The sequence below is a fragment of the Mastomys coucha genome, unplaced genomic scaffold, assembly GCF_008632895.1.
Source record: "Mastomys coucha isolate ucsf_1 unplaced genomic scaffold, UCSF_Mcou_1 pScaffold5, whole genome shotgun sequence".
In the NCBI taxonomy this organism is placed as follows: Eukaryota; Metazoa; Chordata; class Mammalia; order Rodentia; family Muridae; genus Mastomys; species Mastomys coucha.
In genome coordinates this window covers 84,831,901-84,848,847 of record NW_022196911.1, presented here as the reverse complement: position 1 = coordinate 84,848,847, position 16,947 = coordinate 84,831,901, and the positions used below count along the sequence as shown (strand labels likewise).

The 16,947-nt window shown below is 45.6% G+C and overlaps 1 protein-coding gene across 1 annotated transcript; it reads right to left on the bottom strand.

Moving 5' to 3' along the window:
• Nucleotides 1–792: 792 nt before the first annotated feature.
• Coil (coilin) lies at nucleotides 793–16,925 on the bottom strand. Its single transcript, XM_031353389.1, has 7 exons — nucleotides 16,664–16,925; nucleotides 10,219–11,320; nucleotides 10,006–10,092; nucleotides 9,744–9,791; nucleotides 7,632–7,701; nucleotides 4,165–4,253; nucleotides 793–1,689 (listed from the first exon to the last, which is right to left on the bottom strand). The coding sequence occupies exons 1-7, from the start codon at nucleotides 16,906–16,908 to the stop codon at nucleotides 1,618–1,620; spliced, it is 1,713 nt and encodes a 570-aa protein (XP_031209249.1). The 5' UTR covers nucleotides 16,909–16,925; the 3' UTR covers nucleotides 793–1,617.
• Between the last annotated feature and the right edge of the window lie 22 nt (nucleotides 16,926–16,947).

Below are 16,947 nucleotides of genomic sequence, written 5' to 3'. Positions count from 1 at the left end.
GTAATACGTCAATAAACCTCACGTTATTGCAACGATCTATTGTCAATCTGTGTTCTCTGGATTGAGCCAAGTTTACTACATAATAAATTAATCTTTTTTTAAAAAAAGAAATACACAAATACTTCATAGGGGAACCCAGTCAACACATGGCTGTGTGTATATAAATAAAGCAAAAGTTCCATAAAAAAAAAAATTTAATTCATAGGACAGGCTACATGTGTTTTTCTAAACGCTTGCATTTTTTCAGAGAGCTGCAAATGAAGCCTAAATAGGTTTTTATTATCTTTCTGTGCACTCTATTTATCAGCATATGGAGAAGGGCTATTCATTCATAAACTGATTATATCTGAAGACACACCCTGAGGTAAACACCTGTGGGCTGAGTCCACCCTGACTCCTCAGTCTGCTTTCCGAGCCCGAGGACAGTTTGCTACACATCCCCACTGCTGAAGCCCCACCGAGGACTGAGCTGCCCCCTGGAGTAACACCTCTGCAAAGCAGCAAATCACACCTTCTGACACGCTTTCCTCTTACACAGATTAAGACTAGCATCATCAGGGATCCAAGGAACTCAGCTGAACCATACTTTGTCACACTTGGTTCAAACCAAACCAAAAACAAAAACATAATTAATTTTTTTTGAGACACTGTCTCACTATGTAGCCCAGGCTTTCCCGGAACTCATAAACCTCCTGGGTTAGCCTCCTAGGTGCAAAGCAAGCCTCCTTGTTATGAAATGATTATAAACCAAGGCAACCATTGCCAGAACTAAAACATAACTCAGAGTGGACATTGAGTTTCATATGATTTTTATTTAAAAATTTGCAAGGTTGAAGGAGGGATCTGAGTTTTCATTAAAAGAAAGCAATTTTCGCAGTTTATATTCAGCCTGTAGCTTCATGTTGAATAACAACACAGAAGGAAATTTCTGTTTAAGATCCTCACTTCAGTATGAGAAGCCCAAGTTCCTGGCATTGTGTGACAAGGTCACTGGCCCCAGCCTGGTCTGAGGCTCACGGGCAGCCTTCTGGCAGTGGGAGGCCAGCCCTCCTCCAGGCAGTACAAGGGTGTCTTCCCACTGCCTTCTGCACAGGGTCTTTAACTCATCACCTCCGACAAATCCAAGTCCACTAACTCCTGAGGAGAGCAGGTATAAACTGTGTGGAATGGGAGAGATGCTCCATGCTTCACAGAACAGCTCACGTGTTAAAAATTAAGTCATGAAACATACCTTAGCAATTTACAATGTGACTTAAAAGAAACAAAGCAAGATGCACAGCACATTCTTGCGTGTGGTACTGTAAACTCCTAAGGACGATTGCTACTGGTAGGCAAACAGGTGTGAAGGAGCCACGCACACTGCCATATTGGTGGGCACCCAGTTTTTTCAAGTGGGTTACTGAATTCAGCCTGAAGGAAATAACAATCTACAAACTAACAACTTTGTTACTCTAAATGATGAGGTAGATTTTTTTCCTAATATGGTAAAGTGAAGATAAACAGAAAGTCTAAATAGCATTTAGTCTTCTTTTAAAAATCTTCAGGCCATAACCACGGTCACAAAAAATGCAATTATAGAGTTCAAGGTGGCGAGGTCAGAGGTTATATGCAGACACATTATTTACTTGAGATGCTTGAAGAGTCAATAATCAGTCTTGGATCAATCAACTCTTTCCAGAGCACAGTGATCTAAGGAAAAATACAAAACACCAAATTTAATTCATTTTTGAAGTCACATAAGCTAACAACTATAGGTTAGTTAAGGAAGTTTCTGTGAAAAATCGTTAATGAAAATACTTTTTTTTTATTTTAAAGATTTATTTATTTACTTTTTGAATGTGAGTACAGTGTTGCTGTCTTCTAACATAACAGGAGAGGATACCAGATCCCATTACATCATGGTGGTTGTGAGCCACCATGTGGTTGCTGGGAATTGAACTCAGGACCTTTGGAAGAGCAGTCAGTGCTCTTATCCACTGAGCCATCTCTCCAGCCCCAAAAATACTTTCAAAGCTAATAAAACTGAGTTTAATCACTTGAAATGTGGCAACTTTTATGTTAAACATATTTCTTTCTTTTTTTTTCTTTTTTTAAGTGCACTGTCACTGTCTTCAGACATACCATAAGAGGGCATTATAGATGGTTGTGAGCCACCATGTGGTTGCTGGGACTTGAACTCAGGACCTCTGGAAGAACAGGAATACCCTTAAGTGTTGAGCCATCTCTCTAGCCCATGTTAAACATATTTCAACCTTTGATTTAGAGCAGGGTCTGGGGTGGTAAAAAGGAGATCCTGAGGTGTCAGAAAGATTCACCTTATAGATGGGTGGCTCTGAGAGCTAAGGTGGGACCTAGTAGCAAGCACAAGGTGGCTGATGACCATTCTCTGCCAGTGGGTAGTTCTTACCCTAATCTGTCTAGGACAGAACAACCACACAGTGTACCAACAGAGACAGACCAGACGCCCCTAGTGCTCTGCAAGGGTGAGTGATGAGAGGCATCTAGTGTCCAAAAGGGGAAACTACAGGTTTTCTGCTTGCATTTTCTACATATTTTTTTAAAAAAGATGTTTAAATATTGCAATCATAGAAGCACAGGAAATGTGGCTAAACCACAAACCCTAAGAATGTCTTTCTAGGAATAAATCCTAAAAGTATCTTATACCTTAAAAAACACAGGCAAGAGCAGGGATGATAGTGCAAGCCTTTAATCCCAGCACCTGAGAGGCAGAGGCAGGAGGATCCCTGGTGAGTTGGAGGCCAGACTGAGCTACAAAATGAGTCTGGGACAGCCAGAGCTCTGTAACCCTGTCTCTAAACAAACAAACAAAGAAAGAAAAACACAAGCAAGCACAAAGTCTAGTTGAGAGTTCAAACAAAATGTGAATTTTCAGCATTGAAATATAATAGCAAATAAACACAATGCTTCAAATGCAAGCACAAGAGGGAGTGTTATGCTTACCCATATTCAAGCTGCCCATAAGTTACCACCAGCAACTGATAGCTGGCCCCCAACACAGGGGACCATGTGCTTTCCAGGAGGTTAGGGCTGGCAAGATGGCTCATCAGGAAAGGTGCCTGATGCCAAGCTAGACAACCCAAGTCTGAGCCCCAGGATCCACACGGTAGAAGAAAAGAACAATTGGAAGTTGTCTTCTGACCTGCACACACATGCAAGCCGTACATGGTCTCACACACACACACATACACACACAAATAATCTAATTTAAAAATTAAAATAAAAAGGAACATCAGAGGGCAGAATGGCCATGTTATGTCTTTTTATTGTTGTTGGTTTTTTTTCGAGACAGAGTTTCTCTGTGTAGCTCTGGCTGTCCTGGAACTCACTCTGTAGACCAGGCTGGCCTCAAACTCAGAAATCCGCCTGCCTCTGCCTCCCAAGTGCTGGGATTAAAGGCGTGTGCCTCCACCAGCCAGCTGTTATGTCATTCTTTATGCCATCTATCTATGCTACTCCAGGTCAGCAGTGGGGAACCTGAGGGGCAGTAAGAAGTTGTAAGGCTGGCCGGGCGGTGATGGCCAGCCTGGTCTACAGAGTGAGTTCCAGGACAGCCAGAGCTATACAGAGAAACCCTGTCTTGAAAAACCAAAAAAAAAAAAAGAACTTGTAAGGCACAGGGTGGATGCTTCTGAGTTTACATTTCTTCTTGATCTGAGTCTGGTCTCCTGGCTAAGCTCAAGCTGTAGCAATGGCTCTCCAAGTATTGGGCACTATAACCCCCTAAGGAAACCTACATGACTAGGATTTTAGAGCAGTGCTGTGCTTTTAAACAAGGACGTGGTGTCTGTACGTGTCAAGTGGGCTCAGGGAAGTCCATGATGGCACTGGGCTTTGAAGCCTGGCACTTGCGAGCAGTGGTGGTGCATGCCTTTAATCCCAGCACTTGGGAGGCAGAGGCAGGCGGATTTCTGAGTTCAGGCCAGCCTCGTCTACAGAGTGAGTTCCAGGACAGCCAGGGCTATACAGAGAAACCCTGTCTCCAAAAAAAAAAAAGGAAACCTGGCACTTGTTGGCTATTCCAAAGGAAGATAAATGCCCTCAAAGCTCTGATCCTCTAGGATTTTAGCACAAACAGTTCAGGAAGCTGCAATGTCAGTTTTGTGCCCCACCCCCTCCTCTATCAATTAAGAGTAGCACGCCTACCCTCTTCTCCTGAGTCACGGCGTACTCCACCACCTCCATTCCGTTTTCATTGTGATAGACCAAATCAAACTTCCCAGGTTCTTTCAGAGCTGAAACCAGAGGGTAAAGATAGTTAAGTCACGTCTCCATGGAGATTTCAAACCACTGGGAGGCAGCTGTGTAAGCTGGAGACGTATAGGAAAGGGTAGCAATACTGGTATAAAAGACAGGGCCGCCTCAGCATTTCTAGGAAATGAGATGGCCTCATTGGAATGAAACAGGCCTGATAAACACGCTGGGTACACCCATGGAGAATGTGCAACCACAGGTATTCCCAAGGGAAGGTACATGCATGCCTAAACTTAGAAACACGAGCAGGCTTTTCAGCCTTGTGCAATAATTTGGGATCAGAAAGATGTTGATACAAGCTGAAACCATTCAAACAATTCGTAACTGATGGGCAAAATTATGAATGTCCGAAAAACATTCTAAAAATATTTACCAAAGTATTGCAAATTGGGCTGGTGAGATGGTTCAGTGGGTAAGAACACTGACTGCTCTTCCGAAGGTCCTGAGTTTGGATCCCAGCAACCACCCGTAATGAGATCTGACGCCCTCTTCTGGTGCGTCTGAAGACAGCTACAGTGCATTATGCTGGAGCAAGCAGGGCGTAGTGAGTTCAATTCCCAGCAGCCACATGATGGCTCACAGCCATCTGTACAGCTACAGTGTACTCATACACATATGCAGCCAGCCCTGGGTTCAGCCTTCTGCACCCCATAAAACTAGGCATGGTTGTGGACATCTGTGAATCAGGTCAAGGTCATCACTGGCTACATAGCAAGGTCTACACAGGGATCTATGAGACTCTAGCTCAAAACGGGAGGATCAGTGAAGGGGCTCAGCAAGCAGAGGTGTTTATAGCATAGACCTGAGTTTGATTCCCACTACTTACATGGTGGAAGGAAAGAACCAACTCTTGAAAGTTGTCCTGACCTCCATATGCCTAAACATACACGTAAGTACATACTACATATATATATATATGTGTGTGTGTGTGTGTGTATATGTATATATATGTGTGTGTATATATATATTATATGCACACACATATATAATATATGTATATATATATTTAAAAAAACTGGGGGACACAGAAGTTAGGGGTGGAAAGGGGTAAAAATTATGTGAATACAGTACTCATGTATGAAATTCTCAAAAAAAAAAAAAAAAAAAAAAAAAAAAAAAAGAAAAAGAAAAAGAAATTAAAACAAACACAATAAAACCCCAAAACTTTAATAATCTTTAATGTAAGAGAAAAACCCCACTGGGCAGTGGTGGCACACACCTTTAATCCCAGCACTTGGGAGGCAGAGGCAGGTGAATTTCTGAGTTTGAGGCCAGTCTGGTCTACAGAGTGAGTTCCAGGACAGCCAGGGCTACACAGAGAAACCCTGTCTCGAAAACCAAAAAAAAAAGAAAGAAAGAAAGAAAAAATTTTAAAAAAAGAAAAAATCCAACAAAGGCATACTGTGTATTTGGATGTTTCTTTTCTTTGTATGTGGGAATGCCGCTTGCCTCCTACAGCCTTCCCACTTCCTTCCTGTGCCTTGTGGGAGGCCCTGTTCCTTCAGAGCTTGGATGCTCTGCTGCTAAGAACACTGTGCAAGAGCTCTGAGAAGTTTCTTTTATTCTTTGGCAGGTTTTTTGTTTTGGTTTGAGCCCTAGCTGACTCAAACTGGGAGCCCTCCTGCCTCAGCATCAGAGTGCTGTGACTTGAACCACTTTAGAAGGTTTTTGGCTGGCGTTGCCTGGAACACCTTCATCCTGTTCGTCACAGCCAGCTCCGTCCACTAACTTCAGGAAGCTTGCCTGCACAGTGCGGCCATTCCTACTGCTGACCAAGCCACACACAGCTCCACTCACCTCAACCACGATCCCAGTTTAGTTCCTCAGCACGATCTTGTGAGACAGAGCCCCAGTTGGGCTGGCTGGTCACTGAGTCCCAGGACTCTACCTGTCTCCACTTCCCCAGCACTGGGATTCCAGGTACCCCCCACCATGCCAGACTTTTATCTAACATGGGTGGTTCTGAGGTCAAGCTCAGGTCTTCATATTTGCTAGGCAAACCTTTTACCATCTGAAGTCCCTCCAAGAGCTCCACCATCTACTTAACCTGCTTCCTGCTTCCCATGCTATACACAGTAAAAGCCTGTGTTCCAGGCTTTCAGGATCAATGGGTGTAGCCAGCTAGGGATAAAGGCAAGCCATTTACAGTAACATGACACTGTCTAGCACATTCCAGGCCCTGGGTTCAGCCAATCCCCAACATCACAAAAATATAAATAAAACATAATACATATAAAATAAAATGTCTGAAATGTGTATATATTTAATACGCATGAGTAAGTTCATTTGCCAACCTTCTGAGCGGGTCTTGTTCACTGAAATGATGGATTTTTTTTTTTATATATATAAACCATATCCTTATTATTTGTAACTTTCCGTTTCTGGTTTGTTTCCTTTAACTTTCTTTTTCTTCTTTTGCTTTGCTTTTTTTTTTTTTTTTTTTTTTTTTTTTTTTTTTTTTTTTTTTTTTTTTTTTTTGATACATGGTCTTATATAGCCTAGACTGACCTCTAACTTTCTTTGTAACCTCTAACTTTGAGGGTGACCTTGAACTTCTAATCTTCCTGTCTCAGCCTGCTGAGTACCAGGACATGTCCCACCCGTTTTAGGCAGTGCTGGAGCTGGAGCAGGACATGGGCTCTTTGTACTTGCTAGGCAAGCACTCCACCTCTAGTCTTCTTGCCATACTTTATAGCTGTATAAAGCATCTCACTTGACAGCTCAGGTTGCCCTTAAGCTTGTGATCTCCCGGCCTCTTCTGCCCCTCAAGTGCCTGGGATCAGAGGTGAGTGAGCACACGCAAGTGTGTTTCTCTTCAAGCGGACATGAGGGGACGGGGAACGTAGCACAGCCATGGAGCCCGGGGCTCTATGCCCGCCTGTCCAGAGGGCAGAAGCCATGATTGTGATCCCTAACACAAGACAGAGGTAAGAAAATGATGCAGAAATGTAACGGTTTTCAGAGAGTTATCTGGGTGTAGATTCTTCTTAGCAGTTTTTATTATAACCTCCTTGAGTCCGCATTCAGTTTAGGTTTTCTAGAAGTAACTGCTTTTGCAGTTCACATTCACCGGGATGTACAATCTTCTGCCAGAGTGTGTAATGATGGGGTAAGAGCAGCCAGCCCAACTGCTCTGACAGCTAGCCGGACATCTCCATCTGAGAAGATGCAGAGGCCCCTGAGGCTACAGTGTGCTGGCAGTGGAGAGCGGAGAAGGGCGCCTATCCTAGGTGAGCGGAGGCCGAGCGAGGGCACTCCTCTAGGAGGAAAGGCTGTGCTGAAGCGTCTGTGGATATGAATCTCCTGTCCACAGAGGAGATGGATAGAATATGCTCCCCATTCACTCCTAAAAGACTCACCTGGTAAAGAAGAGAGGATTTCTATATCCACTTGCTGGGTCTCTGGGTCGTGGCTTAATATTTTTCCTTCCTTCCAAAAATAAAAGACCATGTCAAAAAATCTCTATGTAAAACACTGTAATGTACTAAAGGTCACTAAGTGAGTAGACTTTAAAATGGCTACTTTTATGTAATATAAACTTATCTCCATAAACCAACAGGTAAGGGAAGAACAAAAACAACAGACTTATATAAACACTCTACCTGAATATACAGAAAAATTGTTAGAGGTAAAATAGGCACACGTTAGTCATGACTGGTAAATACCTACAGCACTTGACAAAGGGTAAAAATCATTATTTTTTTTTTCAAGACAGGGTTTCTCTGTAGTCCTGGATGTCCTGGAACTCACTCTGTAGACCAGGCTGGCCTCGAACTCAGAAATCCACCTGCCTCTGCCTCCCAAGTGGTGGGATTAAAGGCATGTGCCACTACTGCCCGGCGGGTAAAAATTATTGTAGGTCCCCAGAATTGATGGGGAGAAAAGCAGACTATAGCCACGAGTTCAAGTGAGGAGAAGCAGGACAGCTTTCAGTGGGAGAGTCACACATAAACAGCGGTGCTTCCAAGCCAGCACTGCTGGGGCCACTCCAAATCCCAGGTCCCCAGTTTTCAGATGCATGAAGATGCACTGAATCTGGGTGTGATGCCTACAATCCAAGCACTCCAGAAGCAGAGGCAGAGGCAGAAGGGTTATTGAGTTCAAGGCCAGTTTGGACTACACAGTTAAAACATTGCCCTTCAAAATTATAAAGTCAGGGGGAGGAACTGGAGAGATGGCTCAAGGGTTAAGAGCACTGTCTACTCTTCCAGAGGTCCTGGATTCAATTCCCAGCACACACAACTTTCTGTGACCCCAGTTCCAGGGGATTTGACACCCTTGCATACATACAGGCAGGCAAAACACCAATGTACATAAAATAAAAACAAATAAATAATAAAAAAAAAGTTACAAAGAGGACACGCCATCCTGTCCATATGGTCAACAATGGGAAGACAAATGCGGAGTTGTGGGGCCATATACTGAAGCCAACCAAGAAGATCTTTTCTGTTGTACTTCAAGACAAAGTTTCTCTGAGTAAAAGCCCTGGATGACCTGGAACTCCTTTTGTAAACCCGGCTGCCCTCAGACTCAGAGAGATCCATTTGCCTCCGCCTCCCTCCTGGGTGCTAGGGTCATAAAGGCGCATGCTACCTCACCTAGCTTCCAATCAGCTCTTTTTTAAAAAATCTTATTTTTATGTATGTATGTATGCATGCATGCATGTATGTGTGTATATATATATATATATATATATATATATATATATATATATATGTTAGTGTGTGCATGTGCGTGCTGGATCCCCTGAAGCTGGAGTTAAGGACCGGTTTTTGAGCCACTTGACATGGATGCTGGGAGCCAAACTCCTGTTCTAAGAGCAGCAAGCAAGTACTCCTTAGAGCTGAGGCGTCTCTCCAGCCCCAACTCCCACCCTTACCCTCTGGGCACGGACAAGAGGTGCTTTATTTTCTCACTTGCCTTGCCTTTGTGTAGCTATGTATTTATTCTTGAGACAGGCCCAGAGTTTGATCCTCAGAAGCACAACAGCCCCCTGTACCCCACATGGAGCTTGTCATTCTGATTCGGTTTTCTCCTCCTCACGTATCGGCAACAGCAGGCCAGGAGACTTCGTTGGTAATCGTCCACAGGACTCTCACCTTCATTTTATGACATTATTTACCAAGTGTCTACATTATCCATGCAAGTATTAAAGTATTATTTAAATACACAGTACTTCATTTATTTAAAAGCGTTTGAAAAGGGATCTGTGTTAGCCCAGCTGGCTTCATTCATATCCAAAACTCTCCTGCCTCGGACTCCCGAGTGCTGGGATCATAGGTGGGTGCTGCTATGTTGGACAAGTTTCTGATATACTGAATTTAATTTTTTTTTTCTTTTTAAAGAGACAGAGGCTCCTTATATTGTCCAGGTTAGCTGTAAATGGTGTCCCGCCTCCGAGTCCTGGTGATTTGGACAACAGGTACACCCCATCACCAGCAATGTCATTGTTTCCATAGAAACCGTCTTACCTTGTAGTCAGAGATATCAGGAGAGTAGTCAGATGTGAGCTCCAAGAGCTAAAACAGAAGAAGAACCCTTCAGTCTCCTAGGACTCCTCTTTCCTACCCCAAGAACTCTGCCTTGAAGAGACACCCATCCCCACCCCCACCCCCGAGGCCCCACCCTGACTCCGGACAACTGCAGACAGTAGTTTTGGTAAATGTTACTTAGTAAGATTCACTAAGGAAGCTGGGGGGCGGGGGTGATCTTGTTTTTGTTATGGTCATATACCTTAAATGCAATCTTTTCTCCGACTTGAGGTGCAGCTGCCAACAGTGGTAGTAGACTATAGTCCTTCTTGGGGGGCTCTACTGGATTCTGGAAAACAGACATGGGCCTTCATTAGCGGTGAGGAAATAGAGCCCACGCCATGCCTTGGGGTTGAGATAAGCTTCCTGGAGAAAGGGAGGAGGGGCAACTCACAACCATTACACACTCGCTCACCTGGATCACCGTGGATGAGTTTGTTAGAATCTCGTTTAACTGCTTCTGCTTCTGACTCTCAGAGCTTCTGTTTAGGATACAGGAGACAGCTTGCCCTCGCCCTCGCCCTGGGCCCCGAACACCCCGGCCCCTCAGTCCCTTCCCAAACAGGAAGTCCTCTCCTCGCCCCCATCCTCTTCCCAAACTGGTGGGGACAGGCACGCCGGGAGGACCAGGAGCTTGTCTGCCTCTGTTTGAGTCAGAAGGCTTCCATCCCATAATACCCGGAGTCTCCAAGGGCAGCGCTGGACCAGAACACGCTTGCCCTGCAAAGAGGCCAGTTGTCTTTAGGAAGTCCGACGCGCCCTTGAGCATGTTCTTGGACACCAGGAACTGGTCTTCCGACTCTGAACTGGAGCCTGAACTGGACGATGACGAGGTTCTAGAGGCCTTGCCCTTGCCGGAGCTGAAGGTAAAGCCAGACTTTGAGGCCTGTCTGTTGGCAGCTGCAGTTTTGGTAGCAGGTGCATCTTTCAACAGCTCGGCTGACAGTTTCTCCGAAAAGGTGAACCCCTGCATCGTGACACTGCAGTGGCCATCGCTGACTGACTCGGGACAGGACTCAGACTCTGACAGGTAGCCTGAGCTGCCTTTTTGCCCCGTGCTGCTTCTCCTCCGGGCTTTCGCCAGGCTGCTCCTGGGGGAGGCCCTGGGGAAGCTGCAGTTCTGGGAGGCCCCCTCTTTAGGCGTCTGTTGTTTGGGAGACTTGGAGGCCCTGCTCTGCTTCTTCTGTTCGCCTTTCTCCTTTCTTTTTGAAGACTTCTTTTTGGTCTCCTCCTCCTCCTTCTCGGCCGGGCTGCCTGTCACTTTGCTTTTTCTCTTGCTCTTTGTGTGCTCCATCTCATCCAGGAAGAGCTTGGTCTCCAGGTCGGAGGCCTTCTCATTAGGGCTGCTGATCTCCTGCCTCTTCCAGTGCTTCTTTGAACACTTGTATCCCTGTTCCGTTTCCTCATCCTCCACAAACTTAAAAGCCCGTTTCTTCGCTTTCCTACATAGGAAATTAGAGTCGCCACCATTGCTTACTATCAAATTCTCAGGGAGTCCTTGGTCTTCTAACTTAACCCTGTCAGAAGAGGAGAGAAGGCTCAAATGAGCAACTGGTAAGCACAGGTCTGGCGAGCTCAGGCCTGACAGGCACTCGTACATGGCCAAGATTGCAGACTGTCGCACAGCTAAGGATAAAGATGCCACAAAATCACACACACAGCACAGCCCTTTCTTTCATGTGGCTGGTTTGTTTTCTCTTTGTTGTTTTGAGACAGAGTCTCGCTATGTCACCTTAGGTGGCCTGAAACTCACTATGGAGACCAGGCTGACCTCCAACTCATAGAGATCCACGGTCTCCTCTTCCTGAGTGCTGGGATTAAAGGTGTGTGTCATCATGCCTGGCTCACTGTGGGTGGTTTTATTAACTTAATGTACACTGGGGCCCCTGCATTTTTCTCTACTTATACATCACCAACAAACTAGGTTACCTTTCATTTCATTTTGTACCAAAATAGAACTCAAATAAGTAACTTGCCAAGCCCCACAGCTGATAAGTAACAGGAAGGACAGTCTGGCCTTGGCTTGCCTGATTTCAAAAGCTTTTAAAATTTGAGAATTTTATACATACAAAATTTATTTCAACTACATAAACACCAATTTTCTTTTTCTTTTCTTTTCTTTTTTCTTTTTCTTTTTTTTGGTTTTTTCGAGACAGGGTTTCTCTGTATAGCCCTGGCTGTCCTGGAACTTACTCTGTAGACCAGACTGGCCTCGAACTCAGAAATCCACCTGCCTCTGCCTCCCAAGTGCTGGGATTAAAGGCGTGCGCTACCACCGCCTGGCTACAAACACCAATTTTCATCTTCTCTCAGATGCCCCCAACTTCATACTTTTAGTTAGAAGGACTAAATGCTAACGCTCCTCTGTGGTGCGGGACAGCAGTGGTGAACAGTAATTACCTGTCCTCAGAGAACTACACCAGAGGCTTTTCTCCTTCCTTCTTTGGAAGACACTGGTAGCTTTGGCTGGCTTGATTTCAGTGATCCACCTGTCTCTGCCGTCCAAGTGCTAAGATGAAAGGTGAGTCTAAGAAAGGGCTTTCAATGTCTCCTATATAAAAAGCAGCACGAGGAGACAGATATGCCAATCAATTCTTATCTGATCACCATGCATATGTGTGTGTGTGTGTCTGTGTGTGTATCCTGAAATGACATACTGTATCCTACAAATATATACAATAACTATATGCTAATTAATGTACTTAAAAATAATAAAATGTTTCCTTATTCCTCTTTGGGCTCTGAATTGTTACAGTTACCCATAAGATTCATGATAGTTCATGATGGTTACATTTATGTCAACCTGGCAAGGCTATGGGGTGCTCAGCTCAGATATTGTGTCTATGGCTTGTCTAAAGTGTTTCCGATGAGATTCCCACTAAGATCTCAAAACCGACTAAAGGGCAACTTGATTCTGAGAACCTTCTCCACTCTGGGTAGCTGTGACTCTACTTTCCATGTCTCTGTTTGTTCATTTGTTTTTGGTTTTTTTTCTGTGTAGTTCTGGTTGTTCTAGAACTCACTCTATAGACCAGATTGGTCTCGAGATCAGAAATTTACCTGCCTCTGCCTCCCAAGCACTGGGATTAAAGGCATGCGCCACCATTGCCTGATGACTCTACTTCTCTCTCAGCAATAAAGAGGTGTGTGTGTGTGTGTGTGTGTGTGTGTGTGTGTGTGTGTGTGTCTGTGCGGGACAAAAGGGACTGTTGGATCTCCTACAGCTAAACATAAAGGTGGTTGTGAACCACTGTGTGTGGGTGCTGGGAACCAAACTCAAGTCCCCTACAGAGCCAGCAGAGCTCTGGACTGCTGAGCTGTTTGTTGCCTCAGCCCCTCTCCTTCTCAGTATGTGTCACTGGCCGTGGTCCACTGTCCTCGCTCCTCCGTCCTTGCAATGGTGAGATGGTGAGCTTAGCGCTGACCCAGGAGACTGCTACCATGCTCATCCGGTGGCAGGTCTACTAAAACTACAGTGACATTAGGAAGACTCATGTGGTTCCCGTACCAAGATGACACACAAACATTCCGTCACCACCTCCAAGGCCCAGGGAACATCAGAGAGGAGAGGGGAGGAAATAATACAAGACCTGACCTAGCTACTGCACACATGGACTCATTCACGGGAGTGGCTATCTGCAAATGAGCTACACAGGACTGGGCCTCTCAACTGGGAGATAAGAAGGTCTATCACACACACACACACACACACACACACACACACACACACACACACACACACACCATCCCCAAGGAACTATTAAAAATAAACAGGACTGGGCTGGAGGGATGGCTCAGTGGGTAAGAGCACGGACTGCTCTTCCGAAGGTCTTGAGTTCAAATCCCAGCCACCACATGGTGGCTCATAACCATCCGTAACGAGATCTGACGCCCTCTTCTGGAGTGTCTGAAGATAGCTACAGTGTACTTACATATAATAAATAAATAAATCTTAAAAAAAAATAAATAAACAGGACTAAGTAAATTGCTTCCCTCAGTGCCTCAATCAATAGAGGGCTTGCTGGGCAAGCGTGAGAACCTAGCTTTGGAGCCCTAGTATGCTGATGTGTATCTGTGATCCTAGCACTGGGACGGTGGAGGCAGACAGCAATAGACAGACCCCCCACCCTCCCACCCCCCGCCGAGCTCACTAGCCGGGCCAGCCTAACCCAGCTCCAGGCTCAATGAGAGACCCTGTTTCAGAAAACTAAGGTGATTGAAAAAGGCACTAGGCATCAACCTCTGGCCTCCACACATAAGTTTACACACATGCCTGCACACCCAATGCTATATGCACACACATATATATTTAAGTTGTAGACATATATACATACAATGAATTTGTCAGGGGAAGACAATTATAAGGAAGAAGAAACAAACAAAAAACCCTTTCATACTTAGTTGCTAGGTTTTTTTTCTTAAAATATTTTTTGAGATTTTATTTATTTTTCTTTGTACTGCTATTTTGACTGCATGTATGTGCACTATGTGTGTGCAGTGTACTATGTGTGTGCAGTGTACTGTGTATATGCAGTACCCACAATGACCAGAAGAGGGCAGCAGATTCCCCTTGGGACTATAGTGGGCTATCCATCAGAAGGGACCTGAACCCTGAACCAGGATCCTCAAAAAGGCCAGTCAGTGTTCTTAACCACTGAGCCATCTCACTACCCCTCACATGGAGTTTCTTCCTGTGGTCTACAGCATGTACCACTAGGGCTAGCAGCAACCTACCTCTCTAGCTCCCTGGACTGAATCCAGGGCCTCAGGCATCCTAGCTAGAAAAGCATTCAGTCACTGAGTGACATTCTCCAGCCCACAGAGGTAACTTCTCTCCAGGCGCAATTGAACATTTGAGGCATTTAGGAGAAACTTCCCTGTCATCTCTTGCAATTTCTGCCTATAACAGCTTTCACAGTAGTTGTTTCCATCATCAGCATCATTACGAGAGTGTAATTCTTGGGTGATTCATTAATTTAAGTATTAACTGTACTTAAGCCAGCAGCAAGTTATTAAGGTAGGGAACCATTCAGGAAGGTTTTTGTTTTTGTTTTTTGTTTTGGAAGTAAACTTAACAGGAGGGGACACAGCCCATTTTCTTGTTTAAATAGCCTTTAAAGCCCACTGAGAATGGGCGTATTTCTGTCGGTAAAATTGGCTGCCTGGAGACAGAAGCAGGCAGACCTCTACAGCTCAAGGGTAGCCTCATCTACACTGAGAAAACTTGCCTCAAAAAAGAAAGGGAGAGAGAAAAAGAGGAGGTGATGGAGAAAGTGGAAGAGGAAGGGAAAGGAAGGGAAAGAAGGGGAGGGGAGAAGAGAGAAGAGGGAAGGAGAGGTTTGAAATTTGGACTGTTTTGTCAGGCAGTGGTGGTGCACACCTTTAATCCCAGCACTTGGGAGGCAGAGGCAGGCGGATTTCTGAGTTCGAAGCCAGCCTGGTCTACAGAGTGAGTTCCAGGACAGCCAGGGCTACACAGAGAGACCCTGTCTCGAAAAACCAAAAAAAAAAAAGAAAAAGAAAAAGAAAGAAGAGAAATAGCCTGGCTTACAATTCCAAATTTAATTCACCGCAGCCGAAGCTTAGAGGTATGCGTGGTGTTGGGAGGCATAGACTAAATTGGCCAAGCATGAATGCCAACTAGAATGACCAATCGCATCAGCCTGACATCTGAGACAACTAAGCCATGAGCCAACTAGTCACATAGTTGCTCCCAAATACTCACTTCATTGTCAACTTTTAAAGTCTCCTTCGTACTGTTTTGAGACACGGTTTCTCTGCCTAGCCCTCACAGTCTCCCTATGTGTAGAAGAGGCTGACTTCAAATTCAGAGGACTGCCTGCCTCTGCCCTCTGCCTCCTGAGAGCTAGGATTAAAGGTATATGTTTGGCATCTCTCTCCCTTTCTCTCTCTCTCTCTCTCTCTCTCTCTCTCTCTCTCTCTCTCTCTCTCTCTCTCTTTCTGTGTGTGTGTGTGTGTGTGTATGCGAGTGTGTCTCCCTCATTTGTTTTTGTTTTCCTAGACAGGGTTTCTCTGTGTAGCTCTGGCTGTCCTGGAACTCACTCTGCAGACCAGGCTGGCTTCGAACTCAACAGAGATTCTCCTACCTCTGCCTCCTGACTACTGAAAGTAAAGGTGTGCACCACCACTGCCCAGCTTTTACTTTTTAAAATTAAAAAAAAAAAAAAAAAAAGAAAAGAAAACAAACAAAAAACCCAGGGTCTCACATATGCCAGGCTGACCCATGTATCCACGGATACCTTGAACTCCTGACCCGGCCTGCCTACACCTCCTTAGTGCTGGGATGTTGTTTAGCCAGCTGGGAATCAAATCTAGGGCTTTGAGATAGGCAAGGAGTCAAGCAACTGAAATACACAGTCTCTGTGTGACAACTGAAATGCATTCCTATACCAGTTCGAAGGGACCCAATGACACCTGAATGAGACACAGAACGACATCCACCAGAAGTGGGCACTGCCAAGGCGCTAAGGTGGGGGCATTCCATACATTACTGAGAAAACGTTTCTATCATCCTGGATGCTTTGGTCTCCTACCCCTAACACCAAGTGCATCCCAGAGAAGGCGGGTCTGTGGCATATCTGCGCCATGCACAGAGCACACAGAGCCTGGCTGAGTGAGCACTGGCCCTGCTCTTGAGCACCGGAGCTGCTCCAAGTCTGGTCCCCCTGAAATGAGAGGCGCCCCGGGGAAAAGATGCTCCATCCCTGGCTGGACCACTCAGGACCTCTCGCACGTGCCTTGATGCAGCGAGCTCGCCACCCGAATCCTCGATCGTGCGGTCCACCCCCGCCCCGCGCCCCTACCCCCATTCCACCCCCCGCCCGCGTGCTCCCGCGCACCTGAGGCAGTCGTTGTCTCTCACCAGGCGCGCGCTCTCGGCAGGGGGCAGCAGCCCCCCTTCCAGATAGAGGCCCAGGAGCGCCCCGGAACTGAAGCCGAAGCGCTGGCGGATGAGACTGATGAGATCCGTGACAACTCGGCATCTGTTCAGGTCAACCAGAAGCCAGAAGACCGTGCAGTGTGGAGTGGCCGGCGGCGGGTAGTCAAATTGAAGCCGTAGCCTAACCGTCTCGGAGGCTGCCATCTTGCTTATGCTCAACGGAAGCCGAGAGGTTCCATAGGC